The 19,920-nt window shown below is 33.3% G+C and overlaps 1 protein-coding gene across 1 annotated transcript in view; it reads right to left on the reverse strand.

The window, feature by feature from the left end:
- Positions 1 to 14,711: 14,711 nt before the first annotated feature.
- EXOC5 (exocyst complex component 5) overlaps positions 14,712 to 19,920 on the reverse strand; it is a 38,759-nt gene continuing 33,550 nt past the window's right edge. Inside the window, exon 18 of the mRNA XM_016156115.2 lies at positions 14,712 to 19,696. Coding sequence (XP_016011601.2) covers positions 19,508 to 19,696 — 189 coding nt within the window. The 3' untranslated portion in view covers positions 14,712 to 19,507. The remainder of the gene's footprint in view (positions 19,697 to 19,920) is intronic.

A 19,920-nucleotide genomic window follows, 5' to 3' on the forward strand; every position in this document is an offset into this window, starting at 1 on the left:
TTTTTATTAGCCTTTAAATATCAAACACGATTCTGCAGCAAAAATGGGCTTTTGAAATGTTAACAGAAATAGGCATTAGCAACATTCACTTATGAGGTTAGAATATATTCTAAACACAAAGGATTCCATCACTGGGTTTCTGCGGGAAGAAAGCTCTGCCCATGCAGCTATAAAACAGAAACCAAACCTGTAGCACTGTGTTACTCACCCTGAGTCCAGAGGCTGCAAGAGGCTCTTTCTGAATGCTTCTGCCCTGAGGATGTCTCCTAGAAAGTATATTTTAGCCTTTTGCAATACAACAAGATTAGGTGGGGGGGGGGGGGGACTGATAACTAGATACGACAGTAATTATCTCTAAAAAATGGGACTGAGGGTAATATTTTTTTTATACTTTACTATATTTTCCGATTTTTTAATGAACGTTTTACTTCTTAAAATGTTTCCCAAAGTTACATAAATAAATACATCATAACGAGAACACAGGTCAAATATTAAATTACTTGGGCTTCACATATACCTCTTTTTCACTTCTCATAAACCCATTTTGCTTTGTTTAGTGCAACTGTGACAAAGACATTAATGTTAGTGCTTAAGTGTGTCAATCAATGAAAATCACTATGTTACTGTTGTAAAATTCACCTGTTAACTTTCATTCCTGCACATATTATTTTCTTAGTTGTATCTTGTTTTGGAGTTTATAATTTAATTAATTGTATTTTAATAATGTGTGCTTTTAAGTCAGTTTATTTTCACAGCTGAAAAACAATTGATCTATTCCTTACAAAAGGTTTGCCAGAAAACTAGTAATAGGAGCAGGAGGCTTGGAGGTGATTCACTAAAATTTCTCCCAAGAACTTATAATAATCCACATGAAACAAGTAATAACAATATTTTAATCATTGGTAAATACCAATAGCTAATATTATATTTTAGGGATCAAAACAGGATTATTATAATCTTATAGACTGCTTCTTTTCTCAAGAAATTAAATAGTGGGGAAAAAAACATCATCCCTGGTCATAGTCTTCCACAGCAAGAAACATTTTAATTGTAAATATGCCTTTTAGAGCCCTTAAATTTCAAAAAGATGAGGAGGAGGACTGATCCTGTGTACTTACTAATCTGTAAATAGAGTACCAGGCCAGGAATCAATTCTGAAATGCGGCATCAATTGCACAGGCTTCTACTTAGTTTTAGTTGAATAAAAGCCCTACTAGATACGCAAATAACATCAAACTTGCCAGATTAAAGAGAAACCCCTCATACTCTAAATCATGATTGTCAATCATCACCCAGGATTAAGGGATATATTTTAAAAACCTAAAAGCAAGTGCTTCCTTTTAACTTCTGCCTACTGCACATTTTGGATTATCGCCCGGAAATAGTATTACTTGAAACAAGACTGCCTCCCTCCTACCATCTATGAGAAGTGCATTGTTACCATCTGCTGTTGTCTATTTGAAATAAAATTCAGCAAGGCATGCAGTTTAATGTTCAGAGCCCTTCAGCAGACTATGGTTGTGTGTAGAACGCAGCTTCACATTTAAATGGAGCTGGTTTTTGGTTTAGTCAGTGTTTTCTCAACATTGCTGTCCTCCCCACCAAAAAGAAGCAAATAAGTCAAAAAATTAAGATGAACAACCACAACAAATTTATATTATAAAGTGGAAACTTCCTTTAAATTCTGCAGTGACCAATGAAAGCATTACTTGTAAACTCTCCAGGTTTATTCAGGTGAATAATTTTCCTATTTTGTATTTTCTCATTAGCATTATCTTCTCCAGACATCTATATTACTTTCACCATTAGATAAAAGCCATGTGTTCTTAGTGAATGATATCCCAAAGATGTAGTCATCAAAGGGCCTTGAATATATATTAAATATATTATATATCATATATATATATATAGGAACTTTTAAAAATAGTTGCAATAGGTCTCACAAAAAACAGATTGTGTGAATTTGTATGAAAGAGATATGCATATTCTCTAAAGTATATACAAGAAACCAATAATAGGTTTCTTCACTTAGGAGTAGGGGAAGACAGAGTCTGGAATGGAAAAGACATTTATGTATATTATCTTATGCTTTTTATATTTAACATGTAGAGGTATTAAACATTTTTTAGTCATAATAATATGGTTATTTAAAATTGTGATATATATATACTAGTTCTTTAAATGTAAAACAAAATCACATTCCAGCACTAATCTTATCAAAAATAACCTTTTAATAAGATTATTAAAACAAAGTGTTAATTTATGAAAAGTTCAGCGTTCTATTAAATTGCTAACAAAACACTGAATTACAACCCTACAGGTTGCTTCATTGAATTCATTCATCCACCCCTGGCAAAGACATTCCAAATTTGAACTTAATTAATATTCCTTCTCCTGGTTTCCATAGTTTCTTTTTAAACATGAGTACCAGCAGAAACTGGCAGTAACTTTACTCATATTCTCAATAATAACCCCCTCTGGCTGTCAATATGTGTGAAAAGGAAAATTTTTTCCATACTCAGAAGAGCCGCCATTTTCACGTCTTTTGTTTAAAAATATGCCAGTAACATTTCTTTCTCCCTCTTTCTTATTCTGTGTATGCAGTTTGACATACTCAAGTATTTTCCTACCTGGGTTTCACACAATGCTCAGTTGAGAAAAATGCATGCTTAAGAGTAGTGTTGCCATTTTTGATCCAAACAAGAGCCTCCCATTCTACCTTCCCATAACCTCAAAATCACAGTGGTCTACAAAACTGGGGCCTGACAATTAAGTGTTCTGGTAGTAACCAATATCCTGGCTTGAAATATACAGCTGGGTACGGAAGATTTTTTTGTTTCTATTGTGTTTTAACACCTGAATGAAGATCTCCTTGGCCACTGTAAACAAAGGGATGAATTGGTAAGAAACTATACAGGAGTAAATGGCATTTGGATCCACTAAAGTGGTTCATCTGGGCACAACTAATTCACCATATCCCACATATTTTCTCTAAGGCTGAATAGCATTCCTATGGCCCAAAGGGGAGAGAAGCAGTCTCAGGCCTAATTTTGTAACTTCTCTCTGCCTCGTCTCCTCTTAGAGCCATGCTTGTCCTTTCTGAGCTGATTACCTGCTGTGAGTCTGTGTCTCCAGCAACATGCTGCTGGGCTGTAGCAGCATACCGAATACCTCTGTGTCCACTTAATTTTAGTCTAGATGTCTTCCTATTTCTGCCATGATTTTGTCGCTACTTTTCATATTTTATTCTTAATCTTCATTTAGCTGTTCCATCTCTGTGCATTTGCACACTCTGTACTGCTGGTGAAAATATCTCTGCTGATTAAATATGTCTGTTGTGGTTTACAATAAGATTTACAGCCTTATTGATCTGGGATGAACTCCTTTTACTCTGGTTTGTACAAATCAAGCCTGGACCACACATCACATCAGCCCCTGTGGTCCCTGCTTGTGCTGATCTTTGCATTCAGTCCTCATTGGCCATGGGTTTCAAAGGTACATATGTAGATACCACCCAAGAGGCCACGGGGTCATTGACCTCTCTGGCTATTTCTCTTTGGTCTTGCTGACAACCATGGCTTTCCCAACAAGTAACCACACAGAGCAGTCTGTTCTCATGGCCAGTATGGGCCTTGTCTTTTCCACTACTACTCTGACTTTGAAACTCACTGATCCCTCTGTCTCCCCCTGAAAGGGATTGTTTACCCTATTCCAATGGGTTTGAGTGAGAAGAATAACCTTGCAAGCAAAAGACAGCTAGGAATACAAAATGCCAGGAAACAACAGACTATTTTGTTTCTAGTTGTATGTTTCCCTAAAACTTTCTCCCTTGTTCTATAATTATAAGTCAAAGGACAAAAAAGTAATATGAAAAAAAAAGTGCTTTGTACTGAAGCTGCTGTACCCCTAGAAAATTCCATGTAGAATTTAGATTCAAATAAATGAGAAAGAAATGTGCTGACCTGAAATAGAAAATACCTATATAATATCACTGAAGGACATAAAACCAGACAGAAAAGTATACCATCTTTTTGGATGGAAAGAACTTAATATTCTAAAAATATCAATTCTCCCCAAATTAATATACCAATGCAATGCAGTTTCAATCAGAATCTCAGCAGACATGGCAGACATGCAGTTTGTGCATATTTCCTCTACTTATACACGTACTCCGTTGTCCCATCAGATTTCGCTTAAAAAAAACATAAGTTCAAAGATAAAAGTGTTAAAATTTCAAGATGATGTCAACAGAGTATTAAACCACATGTACATGTATGAAGTTGACCTTGCCATCAGGACCACCATATTTAAAATGGAAACTTTTCCCTGACAACTATTCTTTTGATCTGTATCCTGATCTATTTTCCCCTAGAGCACTTACCATCTCCTAATGTATTGTAAAATTGTGTTGATTGGCTTCTGCTGCTAGAATGTAAGCTCAACATCTGTGACTGTTCACTGATGTATCTTATGTACCTAGAACAGTAGCATATAGCAAATATTTATTGAACGGAGCGAATGATAAATCCTTGGGTACTGATAGGGCCTCTATCCTAGGCTAATAAAACTCTGTAGAGGTAGAGTTTTGTGGTGATTCCTTGTGAAAAATGTGCTGCTTTCACTTCTAAACTTTGAACACCCCTCCATGAAGAGCAGAGGAGACACTGGGCCTCTCCACTCACATGCTTGTATTGCTGTTTATTTGCAGGTTTGTTAATTGGGTAAAATAACCTTAAAATGGGTCCAAGTTGTCTTTATCGCCCATCTTTGAACCTGGACCAAGATTTGGGTTTGGCCTAACCCCATATTTAGACAACATTATTACCAATTGAACTATGATTTCTTACCCATTGGCTCTAAATAACAAAGGAAAGGCTCACTCCCTTAATTCTTCATGTTGGTTCAGGCACTTCCAACCTCTGCTCATGCTACGATGGGCCACGTGAAAGTACAGCTTTCCTTAAGTGTTAACAAGTTTGAGAAGCTTCATCGATCAAAATTCATGGTACGATTATTAACAGAGTTGAGCTCTAAAGAGGATAATTGGGATTTTTCACTTTTTAAATGTGCTGGTTTGTTAAATGATCTGGTTTTTGGGGATTGCGGGATAGTTTAGATTTCTGGTAGGAGATAAATCCATTTTATTCTGAGACATACCCTTTATTTGGGGAAAATTATCCAGAAGAGGGTCTTATGTTACACAAATTGAGAGTTCATCAGTTGATCTTAGAGAAACATGTGAAATCACGGAAGTACAGATGTTATAATCTGTGCAGCTGATTTTCCAAGCAATATAACAGTGGATACGAGTACAGGTTCTAATGTCTGACTGTCCATGTTCAATCCTGTCTCTACCTTCCCCTACATTGGGTTTCTCCATGCCTCCACTTTCATTCATAAATGATGACACTATTACTTTCTACCTCATATTTTTTGTGTAGATTGAATGTAACATCATTAACACACTGTGACACAAAGTAAATGCTCCACAAGTATTAGCTATCATTATCAGGAGTTCTGTTTAATAACTAGATGTGGTGTTGGCTGTGCTGGGCTCTGGAAGCAATGGGAAATGCTTTCCTATAGATTTAGATAGGACTCCCAGCGTTCCTAAGTGGTTAAAAATAAACTAATTTGAGCTTTAAGAAATCTACTCTACTGTGACTGGTCTTCTCATCCCTCTTTCAATCATTTTAAAGCAGAAAAATGAATGGGCCTTGGAGTCACAAGTGTAGGGGTGGGGTAGAAAGAGCCTCTTTGAGTGTGGATTTGGAGCATGAAACTTCTTGGAGAGTTTTTACGATGAGCATTAAATTGACCTCAACATCTGGAAGCTGGACAGAAACTCCACAGGGTCCTTGATATTGAATTTGGGGCTCATGAACCAGAGAAAAATCTTTGCCAATGACAGAGTAAATCACTTTTGGAGCTGTTCTGTGGTTATCCCCCAAACACACAATAAAGTTTTACTAACTAGGACCTTAGGTTTGGGGGGAATTCAAGGTGTTAGGCTGGAGTTGATCTCAATTTTTTTTTTTTTAATTGACCATTTGTAGACCAAGCCAGTAAAACAGAACACTAAACTATATTATATAGTTATGGTTATACTACACTGTATATTTCTGTAATGTCTGAAGTATTTATAGCATGTATACATTACTTTAGAAATGAGAAAAGAGAAAAAACCCTATTCATATACATGTATTTTAATTCATCTACACAAGAATTACTAAAGTAGGGTCTTATTCTTTGAGGTCAAATGATGTTAATTATTAAACAAACAGTGCAAACCAGGATTTGTATTATATTCAAAATGTTCTAGAAAATGTGCCTCTGAATTCAATACCTCTAAATTCTACTGTATTTATGTTATGAATACAAAACTGTAGTTCTAATTTTCGTTCAAATAACCTTTTATTAAAATATCATTCAGAAAAGTGCACAAATTGTTGATGTACTTCTCTATGAATTATTACAAAGTAAATACATTCATGTAACTGTGCCCAGATCAAGAACTGGAACAGCACCCCAGAAGCTCCACTACTTAAGAACTACCCTCCTCAGATACCACCCTTCCTTCTCCTCAAAGAGTGGAATTCCTGGGTATACATGTGCCGTATAAAAGAGCAAATAGTTATCCAAAGAGCAATATATCTGTTCCCACTACAAATGTATGCGAATTCCACATTGCTTCACGTTTGCCAACACGTGGAATTGTCAAGGCTTCATTAATTTTTGCCATTCTGGGGAATGTGTAATGGTATTTAGTTTGCATTCCCTGATAACCAGTAAGTCTATTGAGAATTGGATTCCCTCTTTTGTAAATTGTGTATCAAATCTTTTGCCCATTTTTCTACTGGAATGTGTTTTTCTTAATGATTTCTAGTTCTTCATATATTTTGAATATGAATCTTTTGTCACTTATGCATATTGCAAATATTTTTCCTACCCTTAAGACTTTTCAATTTCTTAATTCCCACCAACAAATTTCTCCAAGATCTTCATTCCTTTAAATCCAATTCCCCAACCTCTAGGCCCCAGAGGTTCAGAGGCTCTTTCTGTCCTAAACGCTTCCTCCTGATTGCAAAATCTATTCATTTTTATACCTTAGCATGATTGGAAGTTCCTAATTTTAATGTAACCTTAGAATTTTTTGTTACTTGCAAAGATATTTTTCTCTATACAATTATGAATGTATTTGCCTATTATCTTCTAGAAGCTTGTTTTACCTTTCACAATTGGGTGCATAATCCACCTAGAATTTATTTTTGTATTAAGTTGGGGGATCAAGATTCTAATATACATACACCAAAGTTATCATAAACCAAGTAGCCATGTACGTGTCAATTTACTTTTGGACCATCTATTCTGCTCTATTCGTCTATTTTTCTATCCTTTTGTCAATATCACACTGTCTTACTGCAACTTTCTAATAAGTGTTGGTATCTAATGGTGAAAGTTCTACCAACTTTTTCTTCTCTAAGAATACCTTGGCTATTATTGGACCTTTGCATCTCCATATGAATTTTAGAGTTAGTCTATCAATTTCTATAACAAGCCAGCTGAGATTCTGATTAGGATTTTATTAAAATTTATAGATTACTTTGTGGTGAATTGATTTATAATATTGTCTTCTGATCTATGAATATAACATTTCGCTCCCTTTAATTTCTCTTAATAATGATTTATAGTCTTATTCATAGATGTGTCTTGCCTGTCTTTCACCAGCTTTATTCTTAGGTATTTGATGTTTTTGTAATAGGTATCATTTAAAAATTTTTATTTTCAAATTGTTTATTGGTATAAAGACAAAAATTGCATAATTTGTAGTAGATGATTTTGAGTCCAGCAACCTTGCTAAATTCATTTATATGATAACTTACCTGTAGACCTTTTGGACTTTCTATGTACACAACCACACTATCTGCAAATATAGTTTTATTTCTTCCTTTCTGTCTTAACCATTCTTTTTCTTGCATTATTGCAATGAATCTCCATTACAATGTTAAACAGAAGTGGTGACAGCAAGCATCTTTGCCTTATTTGTTACTGATCTCAGGAAGATAGCTTTCTGTATTTTACCACTATGATGTTTGCTGTATATTTTTTATACTCTATCAGCTTAAGGAAATTCCTTTTGATTCCTAATTTGCAAAGTGGTATTATTATATTACTATCATCATCATTAATGGGTATTGAATTTCATTTTTTTCTGCTTCTATTGAGATGATTTTTTCCCTCAATTGTTAACATGGTAAATTTCATTGATTTTCAAATATTTAATCAACTTTCCATTTTAAAAATAAACCTAAGATGGTTGTGATATATTTTCCTTTTTATATATCACAGGGTTTTAGACTGCTAATATTTTGTTTAGAATTTTAGCATCTATGCTAATGCAAGATTCTGTTTTTCGCATCAAAATTATGTTGGCTTCATTAAAGTGTTGAGAAGTTCTTCCTCCTTTTCTATTCTGTATCTGTGAAAAATCGGTATCATTTCTTCCTTTCATGTTTGGAGGTACTGAGACGTCATCTGAGCCTGTTTTCTCCACAGGAGTTATGGATTCACTATTTTAAATATAGAATTGTTAATATTTTCTATTTTATCTTTTATTACTGTTTATTTAATTTTTTGAAGTATAACTACTTAATTTTTAAAGTTTACTAGCAAAGAGTTGGCTATATTAACCTTTTGTTTTCTTTTTAACAACTGTAGAACATGCACAGAAGTTTCCCTCTTCTTTTCTGATATTGGTTGTTTGAGCTTTTTCCTGATCAGTTCTTACAGATGCATTTCAGTTTCATTAGTCTTTATAGAAAACCAACTTTTGTTTTTACTGACTCTCCTGTTTTACATTTTATTATGTTATTTTCCTTTCTTCTTCCCTTTCTATGTGTTTGACACTTTATGCTTAATTTTTAAAATGGATATATTTGAATAATTGTTTTCAATTGTTTCTTACCAATATATTCAAGGCTTTACATTTTTCTCTATGTATTGCTTTAGCTGCATCCCACAAGTTTTGATAAGCTGAGTTTTTACCATTTTGTTAAAAAATTTTGTAATTTCTATTTTAATTTTTAGACTCCTGAGTTATTTAGAAATTTAGTTTCCAAGAGTAAGAATAAATTTATTATTTTTATTTCTAGCTTAATTCCACTGTAGCCACAAAACATACTCTGAATGTTTCAATTTTTTGAAAACCATTAGGATATTATAGTCTAGCACATAGTCGATTTTGTAAATTTCCATGTGCACTTGAAATGAATGTGTATTTTGTGGTTATGCGTGACTACCATTTACTTTTATATATAATTACCTTTATTGAAAAATCAAAATCAAAAATCTATTTTAAGACACATCTCTTTACTAATAAAAGTTAAATATGTATTAAAATGGAAATATTTACTAAATCTTTCAAAATTTTAATGAAATGTGTATCCATAAACTTATTAAAAATATTCAATATTTGTAAATGTTCTTTTGATCAAAACCATTAGTAATCACAATGAAATAATTAGACTTCATTGTGTTAATAATATTGCTAAAACAGAATAGAAAGTATCTGAAATATAAGGATGAAAATGTGTAGCGGTTTTTTTCTATAAGATTTAGAAATAAATCACCTCTAGAGGATTTTGCTAATCTTGTCAGTTAACTAGGAGCCTGCTTTACACAACCCAGTTATGTCAAACTTCCAAGAGATCCAAAATATGCTTTCAAAACATCCATCTGAAATCTATCAAATAAAATTAGTTTGTAGTACATCCATAGTTTGTAATTACACTTTACATGTACTATTGCCAAGGAGTCATTTTTGTTAATGTTACTGAGATAAACACGTATTCTTTGGAATTATAGTTAAATGGCTGAGAACTGTTATAGATTAGCAGTGTCTTCCCAGAAGAAGCTACCTGATATTCTCACAGTTAGGGTGGAAAAGTCTGGCTCAGAATTGAGAATCAAAGTGTAAAGCATTCCTAGCAGCTGAACAGTCCAACAATAGGAAATTACCTATATACTTTCCAATTTAAATTTTCTAAAGGATTGACGTCAGGGGGAAACTAGTGCCATTCCATTTGAGTCTACCCATTAAGTCCATACACTAAAATGCTGGAGACCTTTTCTCTTTTTTGCTTTAAGAAAACAACAATTACACATTTATCAAATAATGTATTATTTAAATTTAAAAATCACTCCCTTATGATCCAAAGACATAAAAGAAAATTGATGTTTTTTCTCCTGTCACATTTCTAGTACTTCTGAAATGCAGATTTAAGTTAAATTTTTTTTTACATGACTTTAATTTAACCAAGTTCTCCAAGTAAGAGAATATTCTTCCAGTACTCACTGACATCCCCTGTAAACCTACCTTTGCTAATATATATAATGTAACTCAATAATTAGTATTCACCAAGATATATAAGCTAAAAATCTTGGAAGAATCTTTGATTCTTTCTCTTCCTTTCCTTCCACACTCAATAAGCAACCACAGATATGTCCTATTGGTTTATTCTTCCAAGTGTTCCCTGAATCCATGAACACCTCTAGTTCAGGCCTTCACCATACAGATTAATGCAATTGCCTATCTTCTGCTTTCCTCTCCCCTCTCATCCAATGCATACATTCCTATCAGTCATCTTTTTAAGAGTTGTTCACATCATTCACCTACTTAATCATCAACAGTTGTTTATCTTTAGCATACAATTAGCATAACACTTAAGACTCTTAATAAGCTAACCCCATCCCAAGTATTCCAACTTCACTTGCCTTTTTGGGTAAACCATACACTGAGCTCTACTCACAAGGGTCTTCCCATTCACTGACTATACCAGTGACTTATGTTCCACATCACTGCAAGTGTGAGTCACTTCTACCTGGAATGCCCTTTCCCTTGGCCCTTTTCCTAAAATGCTCCTTGCCTTTGTCAAGTCCAAGTCCAGCTGAAATGTAACCTCCTTTTTGTGAAATCTTCTAACAAGTAATAGGACACAGTGGTTAACGCACTGGCTCTGGGAGCTTGCAGGTAGTTTAAATTCTAACTATTACCTTTTAGATATATAACCTTGGTCAAGTTATCTAACTTCTCTGTGCCTCAATCTCCTCACTTGCAAAATGGGGATAATGCCAGTACCTAATTCCCAGTGTGAGGATTAAGAACAATAACATGTTTTTAGCAAAGTGCTTGACACTTAGTAGGTATTTAATAAAACTTGAATAGTTTTAATTACCTACATCACCCCCACCAGCCCAGAGGTTTAATAGCACATCTCTCTGAGCTCTTACAACATCTGGTTCCACACTATTACTATAGCACTCATTACAGAGTACTATTAATTCGTTGAATACATTCACTCTCTCACTAGGCTAGATTCTTGAGGGCAGGATATCTTTATCTTAATATTGCTAACTTAATGCAGTGCCTGACAAAGAATAGAATTTCAATAAATATTTGTCAGATGAAAAATGAATGAAGTAATCCCATATAGGACTGAAAACACCTTCAAAGAGCTGATAGAAGTGAGAATATGAATTTCTTTTCTCTCCACTTCATAATACTTGCACACTGTCACATAATTAGTAAGTAACAAAGTCAAGACGGGTATCTGCCACTTGTCTGATTCAAGAACCTTAGCTCTTAATCACAATGGTTTCTGGTCACTGCATGCTGATAGCACTGGGGGAGGATTTGACTCTCAGGTGAACTCAGACATGACTTCTTGAGGTAATCTATTTCTGATATCACTATAAGCTTTTAATAGAATGCGTGCATTTTCTTGCATTTAGAATTATAGAATTTTAGCCCTAGCAATGATCGGAGAGACCTAATAACAAAACTGAATTGAGTAATTTGCCCATGTATAGATTCCCAGTTCATACAAAGTTTAACATGTATTAAATCCAATCCACATACAGACTCCTTTCTCACATAAAGTCTATCTAAAAATGTATTTTTAATTTTTGGCCAACAAAATAATTGTATAATTTTTCCTTTGAATTTTATTAGTAAAAATATCCCGCTGGTATTCATTCCTTAATAGTGAAATTTCTAGTCATACAATCAGTTTCTCTGATGTTCTCTATCAGTAATTAGAAACTACACTTAATAGCAAGGAAATACAGTATAGAAAAACATATGGAATGTATTTCAAATTTAATACCTTCAAAATGTTAAGTTCCATGTTTTGGGCATAAACACTTTATCCTTCTCAATTCAGCTTTACTAATTTGTTCACTACAGTAAAAACGCATCAAAAATTAGTTTTTTCTGAATGATGAAATTATGAGTAATTTTTATTTAGAATTTTTAAATCTTTACATGTTTTCTGTAATGACTGTTTTCATTCCCCCAACTTTTTCTTAAAACCAGTTACACTTTGGCAACTGAATGCAGTGAGGAAGCCCTCTTCCTGAGTGAGGGAGCAGGGAAATCAATATAGGGTGTTGGAGCTCAAGTGGGGTGAGAAGGGTGTCACACAGAGAAAGAAGTGTGTGTGTGTAAATCTAAAATACGTACATGTGTGTGTGTGCTGTACACACACATAAAGCCCCCAGCACTGTCTACTGAGGAGGAGTGGGGGCAGTGCTATCCCAATCATAATAAGCACACCTCAACACAAATCGTGGCTCCTAAATACCAATTTCCATTAAAAGGTGGAAAAATGGCTGATTCCAGAGCAGAGGCAAGTACAAGCCAAATTTGAAAAATTCTGTGTGCCCAAAAGAAAGTGCTTAAAAAATAATGGCATGTCAAAAGGACACAGAAGCCAACATGAAGGGGCTCCCACTGGCCAAATATGAGACAACTTGAGACTCAAAAGAAATAAGACAATAATCCATTGACTAGAAAACCATAAATCCATACTGATTAATAAATTAAAACTTTGATTAGGAGTGGCTATATTCATAGCTTCAAACTACCTCCCCGAAAAATACTCATAATGGGAAAAACAGCCACTTTACAGTGAAGAAGCCTAATAGGCTAACTAATCAAAATAAAGACCAGGAGAAATAAGGCAAATTGAAATTGTGTACTACCTGATAGGATGCAATGAGAACATGAAATGACTTCTGTAATATCTCTGCCGAAGAGGCACAACTGGCATCTAACCATGAGGAAAAAGATAGATCCAAATTTAGGGACATTTTACAAAATTACTGGCCTATAGTCTACAAAAGTGCCAAGGGTAGCAAAGTCAAGGAAAGGCTGATAAACTATTCCAGAGTGAAAGAAATAAGAGATCCTACAACTTAAGCTAATACAAGATTTTAAACTGAATCATTATAAAACATTATTGGGACAACTAGTAAAACTTGAATGGTATGTAAAGATTAGATAAGAGTAATATATCAATGTTAACTTTCTGATTTTGATGTATTATAGTTATATAGGAGAATTCTTTCTTTTGGGAAATACAAAAGTACTGAAGGGTGATGTGGCATCATGACGGCAACTTATTCTCAAAGTGGAAAAATTTTATTTGTATTTATAACCTTGCTATAAATTTAAGGCTGTTTCAAAATTTTTTCTTTAAAAAGCAGAATGCATAAAACTAACCAATAGATTCTTATTATTCTTAGTTGATAAAGGAATTCATTAGATATAACTCTAAATAATTTTAATTATGACGAACTCCGTCCAACTCCTATCTATTGTGCACACACGTTCTTCAAAACTGTTTTAATTTTGTCATTAATTTATCCAGAAAATTTTCTCACAATTTCAGAATCTTATTGAAGCATGCATGTGCGCACGTGTACACACACATACACACACACACTCCTCTCTCTCTCTCTCACTCTCCCCCCTCCTATTCAGCTAGTGACATGTTCATAGGTGTTGTTCGGGAGAGAAAAGCTATGTGACTTCTGTTTTTTAAATCAAACAAAAATGCAGGTATTACTATAAAAATAACATCTCCCCCTTGTGGAAAAAAATGAAACTACATTCTACTGGAGAATCTTAATATAGAGGCACTTCGAATTACTCCTTATAAAGTATTTTCACATAATTTTATGTGAATCCTCTAAACAGCACACGGCATTTGCAAACAATATAGTTAGAGGTAGTTTCACAGTTTTCTTCAGGTCAGCATTGTCCAGATTCTATTGGGATAATATTCTCTATTGCAAAAAGCTGCAGGTTTGATAAACTGCCACAACAAAACACCAGAGTTCAAATGAAACAAATTTACCCGCAGTATAAAGCTTAAAATGATAGGCAAGTAAAAAGAGATGGCCTCATTCGAAAGCACCTGCCTATATAAGATTACAGGGGCATCAAGAAAGCTTCCTACTTCTCAAAGTTTAATCTACAAAATTTGAAAGTCCACCACTGGAGATTAATTCCTTGGAGTTGGTTCCATCCAATCTTCATACTTAAGTTTATTACTATGAAGATACTCTGGAAGGGATAAGACATTTTCCTTCACCAAAGATTGCCAACAGTTGAAAAGAAGTTACTCATCTGAGCTATAAATGAAACTTAACTTACTCATTCCAGATTTCTACCTCATTCTTAACCCTCTAACTTTTTCCTATTAGATCACTAGTCACTAAAATTGTTTTACTGACATTCCAGTGATTATAAAGTGATTTAAGTGGTTTTTGAAAGTAAACTTAATTCCAGTTTCAGACTTTTAAATTAAAAATGGCTCAGCTGGATACTGTCTCTTCAACACAGTAATATTAGTATCTTGACTAAAATGAATTATTGACAATTTTAATACATGTTGCACAGTACATATTAATAAAGAAAAATACATGTTATCAGCAGCATAATGTTGACCATATTCTAATCCATTCCACCTGCTCAAATATTAGTGCAAATAATTATATATTTGTAATGCATCGCTGCTGTCTAGCACAAATCTATGCCTTCTAAATAAATGACTTTCCGCTGAGGTTGTTTGCTGTTTGGAGTTTGATGTGATATATTCATATTTAAATTGGCTTTGTATGGTGAGGCAGAATACAACCTTCCAAACCACAGAGTAAGGACTGATCAGTGGTAGGAATAAAAGTTAAGAGTTAAGGCAATTTTTTAAAAAGATTAAACATGCAATTTTTGATTACATAAAAATGACTACCTATTGCTAATACACTGAATACATTCCCACTACATTTCACTCCAATATTAGCCATTTAATAACTACCAACGCACTAAATAATTAACAAAATTGGCAAACTTATGACATTTAAATAGTATATTTTTGAAGGCAGAAATACTGATTTCCTCACATCTTCCAAGGCAGAGTTGTTTTACTCCCATGTTACAAGATATGGTACAAAATACCTGGACTCTTTCTACTGTAAAAAGTATTAAACAGAAATAGTAGTATGATTATGTAAAATAATACTTACTGAAGATAACTTTTTGATGAAAATATTTCCATTAGGTACAAACTTAATATTCAATTAAAATATCATGACCATTTATAAAATTTTCAAAACTAAATTTATAAACTGTAATGACATATTGGACATATTTTTAAAAATCCAGTAGTAGTAAATTAGATATTGACACAGTATATCAACTTTATACTTTAAACCAGGGTTCTCCAGCCCCTGGGCTGCAGCCTGTTAGGAACTGGGTCACACAGCAGGATGTGAGTGGTGGGTGAGTAAGCAAAGCTTCATCTGTTTTTGCAGCCACTCCCCAGCACTAACATCACAGCCTCAGCACCATCTCAGATCACCAGACATTAGATTCTCATTAGAGCACCGGTCCCTGGTGCCAAAAAGGCCGGGGACTGCTGATCTAAACACTACAATGAGAACAAATGTTGGATGGAAAGAAAATTAGAGTAAGCAAAACTAATGAGCCTATCAAACTAAAGGACCTATTTAATGTTACAGAAGCAGAATAGTGTATAGAATATAGATGAGCAAAAAGATTTAGTTTTCAATTTCAGTCTTTTCCTAGCTGTTGACCTTGAGCAGGTGCACTTAACCTTTTTATGCCTTAGGTGTTTCCTCTGAATGGATATAACAGTACCCAGCCCCTAGGGCTGCTTTGGAATCAAATGAGATAATATATGCAAAGGGCTTACTACAGTACATAGAACTTAAGTCAATAAATATAGCTATAATTATCTTTATTATGCATCAAAATTTTAAAATTTCTGTTTTTACTTTACGTAGAATTAGAGATTTACTCTAACAGTATGGATTGGACTTTTCTTCCAAAGTACAAAATATATTTCAGGACAGACTTTCTCAAGCAGAAAGAAGTACTAAAGGAACTGAATACAGTTAAATTAATTGGATGAAAGCACAGAATGCTTTGTATATAAAATTCTCCATTAGAAACCAGGAGAATTGAATATGCTCCTAGAAAACATCTCACACTTCTGAGTCGATGGCTAACATAGGGGTAATATGTAGAATATTTCTGCACTAAAAAAAAAGTTAAACTCCTAGATGTGAGCTTTCTAAGTCATTTACAAATTATACACCAGTGAACCTTGCTTTCACATAGAGTTCAAGCATGCCTCTGGCACTGCCTTATAAACATGACCACCTTAAGAAGTTTTGTAGCATTTTAGGAACCAAAATCTCTTTATCTCAATACTTGTAAATATTCAACATCATAGATGAGAAAAAGGGATTTTAAGGAAGCAATACATTCTCGACTTGGAATCAATCTACCGGATGATAATTCAATTATTTTACTGCGAGCCAGAAGGCTGATTTAAACAGTAAAATATTAAAATGAAAAAATTTAAAAATGACATGAAAGATACCATAAATTAACCTACTTAGCTGCTCTTTTAAAAACAAGATATGTGCTAATGGAGTTGCAACCATGGTGATAGTCACAAAATGAGGCTAATAACTGTCTTGGAATAGTCAGATACTCTGGTTGACCGTCTTTTTTCAATATCATTACTTATAGAAGCCAGACTTCCTTCTTAAAACTATGTTTTGTATTTCACAGAATGCAAACATAATATACTTAAGTTTTAGAAAAATAATTTGCAGTGTTTTAGAGCTTATTTTCAACTTCAAAACATTACCTAAATATTGCCTGTTAGCTCATGTGGAACTGCGGAAAATTGCAAAGATTATCCTTATTCAAATGTTGGCTAAAATTACTAATATACAAAGTCCCATTATTGCTGCCTAAGATTTTACCATGTGCATATGAAAAACATTTTACTTATTAATCATCTCTTTGGAGCCATAAATTGTGGGCAAAATTTTATACTGGCTATAAACATGAAAAATACTTAAAAGATCAGAATTCAAAGAATGAATATTGGTTTATATAAGAATTTTTTTTTTCCTTAGAGAAAGACAACCTGTTTAGGCAAAATTTCTGATCTCAGTTATACAGTCAACTACTTTTCTGCTAAAAAAGGAATATGTATGCTATGAAAAATAAGGAACATCTTAAAAATTTAAATAAAAAATTATAAAATTCAGTACGGATGTCCTTAAAATGTAAAAATGAAGTGAAATAAAAAAACGATTGCAGGGAATTTGTTTATTGAGTATTAATTTAACACTTTTAAATTAAGTATTCGCTTATGAATTTTCTTTATCACTGCCCTGTCAATGGACATAATGGAAAATATTGCACAGAACTCAACCAGGGAAATAATAATTAACAAAATATCTATGCAACAAGTATATGCTGTACATTTTAAAAATTAATCCAAACAAAAGAATTTGAAGCACTTCTCTGATTTGTAAGTCTTAAAATGTTCTTTTCTGTTTTATTTAAGATTCCCCCCACCTTTTTTTTTTTTTTTTTTTTACAAACTGACACTGTGTACAAAGAGGTCAAATGGCCAGTAAAACTACTGCTTTAAAATTGTTGGCTTTAGTAACAGAGGTATAATTTGATTTCACATCAGAGCTTTCTAAAATGGCAATGGTACAAGCATATGACTTTCTCTACTATCCAAAATCTGTTCTGGCTCTCCCTTGGCTAAGGAATAGAAAACTAGACAGCCTTCTAAAGCTGTCACAATTTCCAAAAATGCTTTGATAAAAGTTGGCATACTTCATTTCTCTTGCTTACCTTGATAACACTGGACTAAATAGAAAGTTAAAAAAAAGTCAGTCAACAGTAACTTAAATAGCAGCTAGCTCTAGTCCTAAACATTTTGGTGAAGTAGATGACCATTCAGAAACAAATTCTTAAAATAAAAGTAGTTTTCAAAAATTAGGCCCAAAAGCCTACATTAAAGGAAAAATACCAAGAATGAGTTGAACATTAAAGATAATCTGTCCTATAAGACTATGAATAGAATGGAAGCTGAAACACTACATATAGTTAAAAATGCATTCTCACAGAGCAAGTTTATAGAGTTTATAGAGTTAATGGCCTATCTAAATTTCCACTTGATGTTTAAAATTTTATAAGTGATGTATGTCACCAAATTAAGTCAATTCAATTAACTACATTCAGTAGGAACTGCTTCAGAAATGCCTTGAAAAAGATGACAGAAATTATAGATCTGAAAAGTAGACTTTGCAAAGCTCATTCCCAGACTTACAATATATAATATTACCTATCAATTCCCAATTCCTCTTAAAATAGAAGACTTCCTTCATGTTTAGACATCCCATTTTATTCCAGTTTAGCACTAAGATAGATATATTAAGGGACTGCACTGCTGCTAAACATTGTCAATCTCTCATATGCACCATTTAGACTATACCTCACTTTTTAACTTCCCTTATAATATTAAAATAATGAATAAATATGGTCCTTATGTTAAGGTCCTCTACCCTATCTTAAATGAAATATAAAATAAGGTAGTTTTATTAATTTCTTACTAGCATTGACTTAAAATCTGTTTACTAAATAAGAAATAGTAAACTTTAATTTTTTTTTTTTTACCCAGAAAGCAGATGTATTCTGATCCATCCCTAATATCTACAAAAAAACAGTTCATCATTTTAGTTTATAACATTTTCCTTGGAATAATAATAATGTTGTATCTCATAAAAAAATTTAATCAATCTCCTATGGAAATTATGCTCAATTGTTAAGCTTTTGAAAGAGGCAAAAAGTCTCCAGGAAAACTGAAAATAACTTGATTAACAATTACCAGCGCCGAAAATATCATTAAAATTGATAAATAATAAATGCAGTTTTACTGTAATCTACCTATTACTAATGCAAAATAAGACAGTGAAATTTTCCAATGGAATATGTTAAAGAACATGAACCAGAACACTTGTAACATTTCATTTGCCTTCTAACATTAACATTTGCCAGGATGAAAACTGTGACATGTAGTTTCACAGAATTTGAAACTTTATGAGATCAAGAATGGAATTAAAATTCAACTTAAGGGGAAAAAACAAACTAAAATATGGCTAGTAGTGTCCAAATTCCAAAAAAAAATCTCAAGGGTAAAGGTAAGTATGGCTGCTGTTTTTCCAGTCATTTTTCCATAAAATGCTGGCTATGTCATAAGAAATCTGCTGTGCTTTCTATCAACCAAGGCTTGCTGAAATACAACACATTTCCCTTACAAATTCAACCTCAACTGAAATGTCGAGCAAGGCGGGCAGATCTATAGTCAGCACGAAGTTGCACGAAGGAGTGAAGAATGTTCTTGTCCAGATTAGCAAGTTGTTCTCCTGAGCAGACTTGCTTTAAATTATCTGGGGCAACTACAAGAAGATTGCAAAGTGCATGCAGAGTATCAAAAAGTTGTAATACCAGTGGAATCTGAATGAGATAAGAATAGGAAAAAAACAACATTGAAACAAAATAATTGCTAGTTTTATAATTAGTATGTAAATTCTTCTCACACAAATACTATTAGTCCAGATTTACTAATGTGGGAGAGTTCAATATATTAGAATTTCTAAAAGCTCCTGAAGTGTTAAAACTCAAATATTTCAGTTGTTATATAAACTTAGCTATAATCTTTTTGAAAAGATTCTTATTAT

Source organism: Rousettus aegyptiacus, unplaced genomic scaffold (assembly GCF_014176215.1).
Source record: "Rousettus aegyptiacus isolate mRouAeg1 unplaced genomic scaffold, mRouAeg1.p scaffold_m13_p_3, whole genome shotgun sequence".
Lineage (NCBI taxonomy): Eukaryota > Metazoa > Chordata > Mammalia > Chiroptera > Pteropodidae > Rousettus > Rousettus aegyptiacus.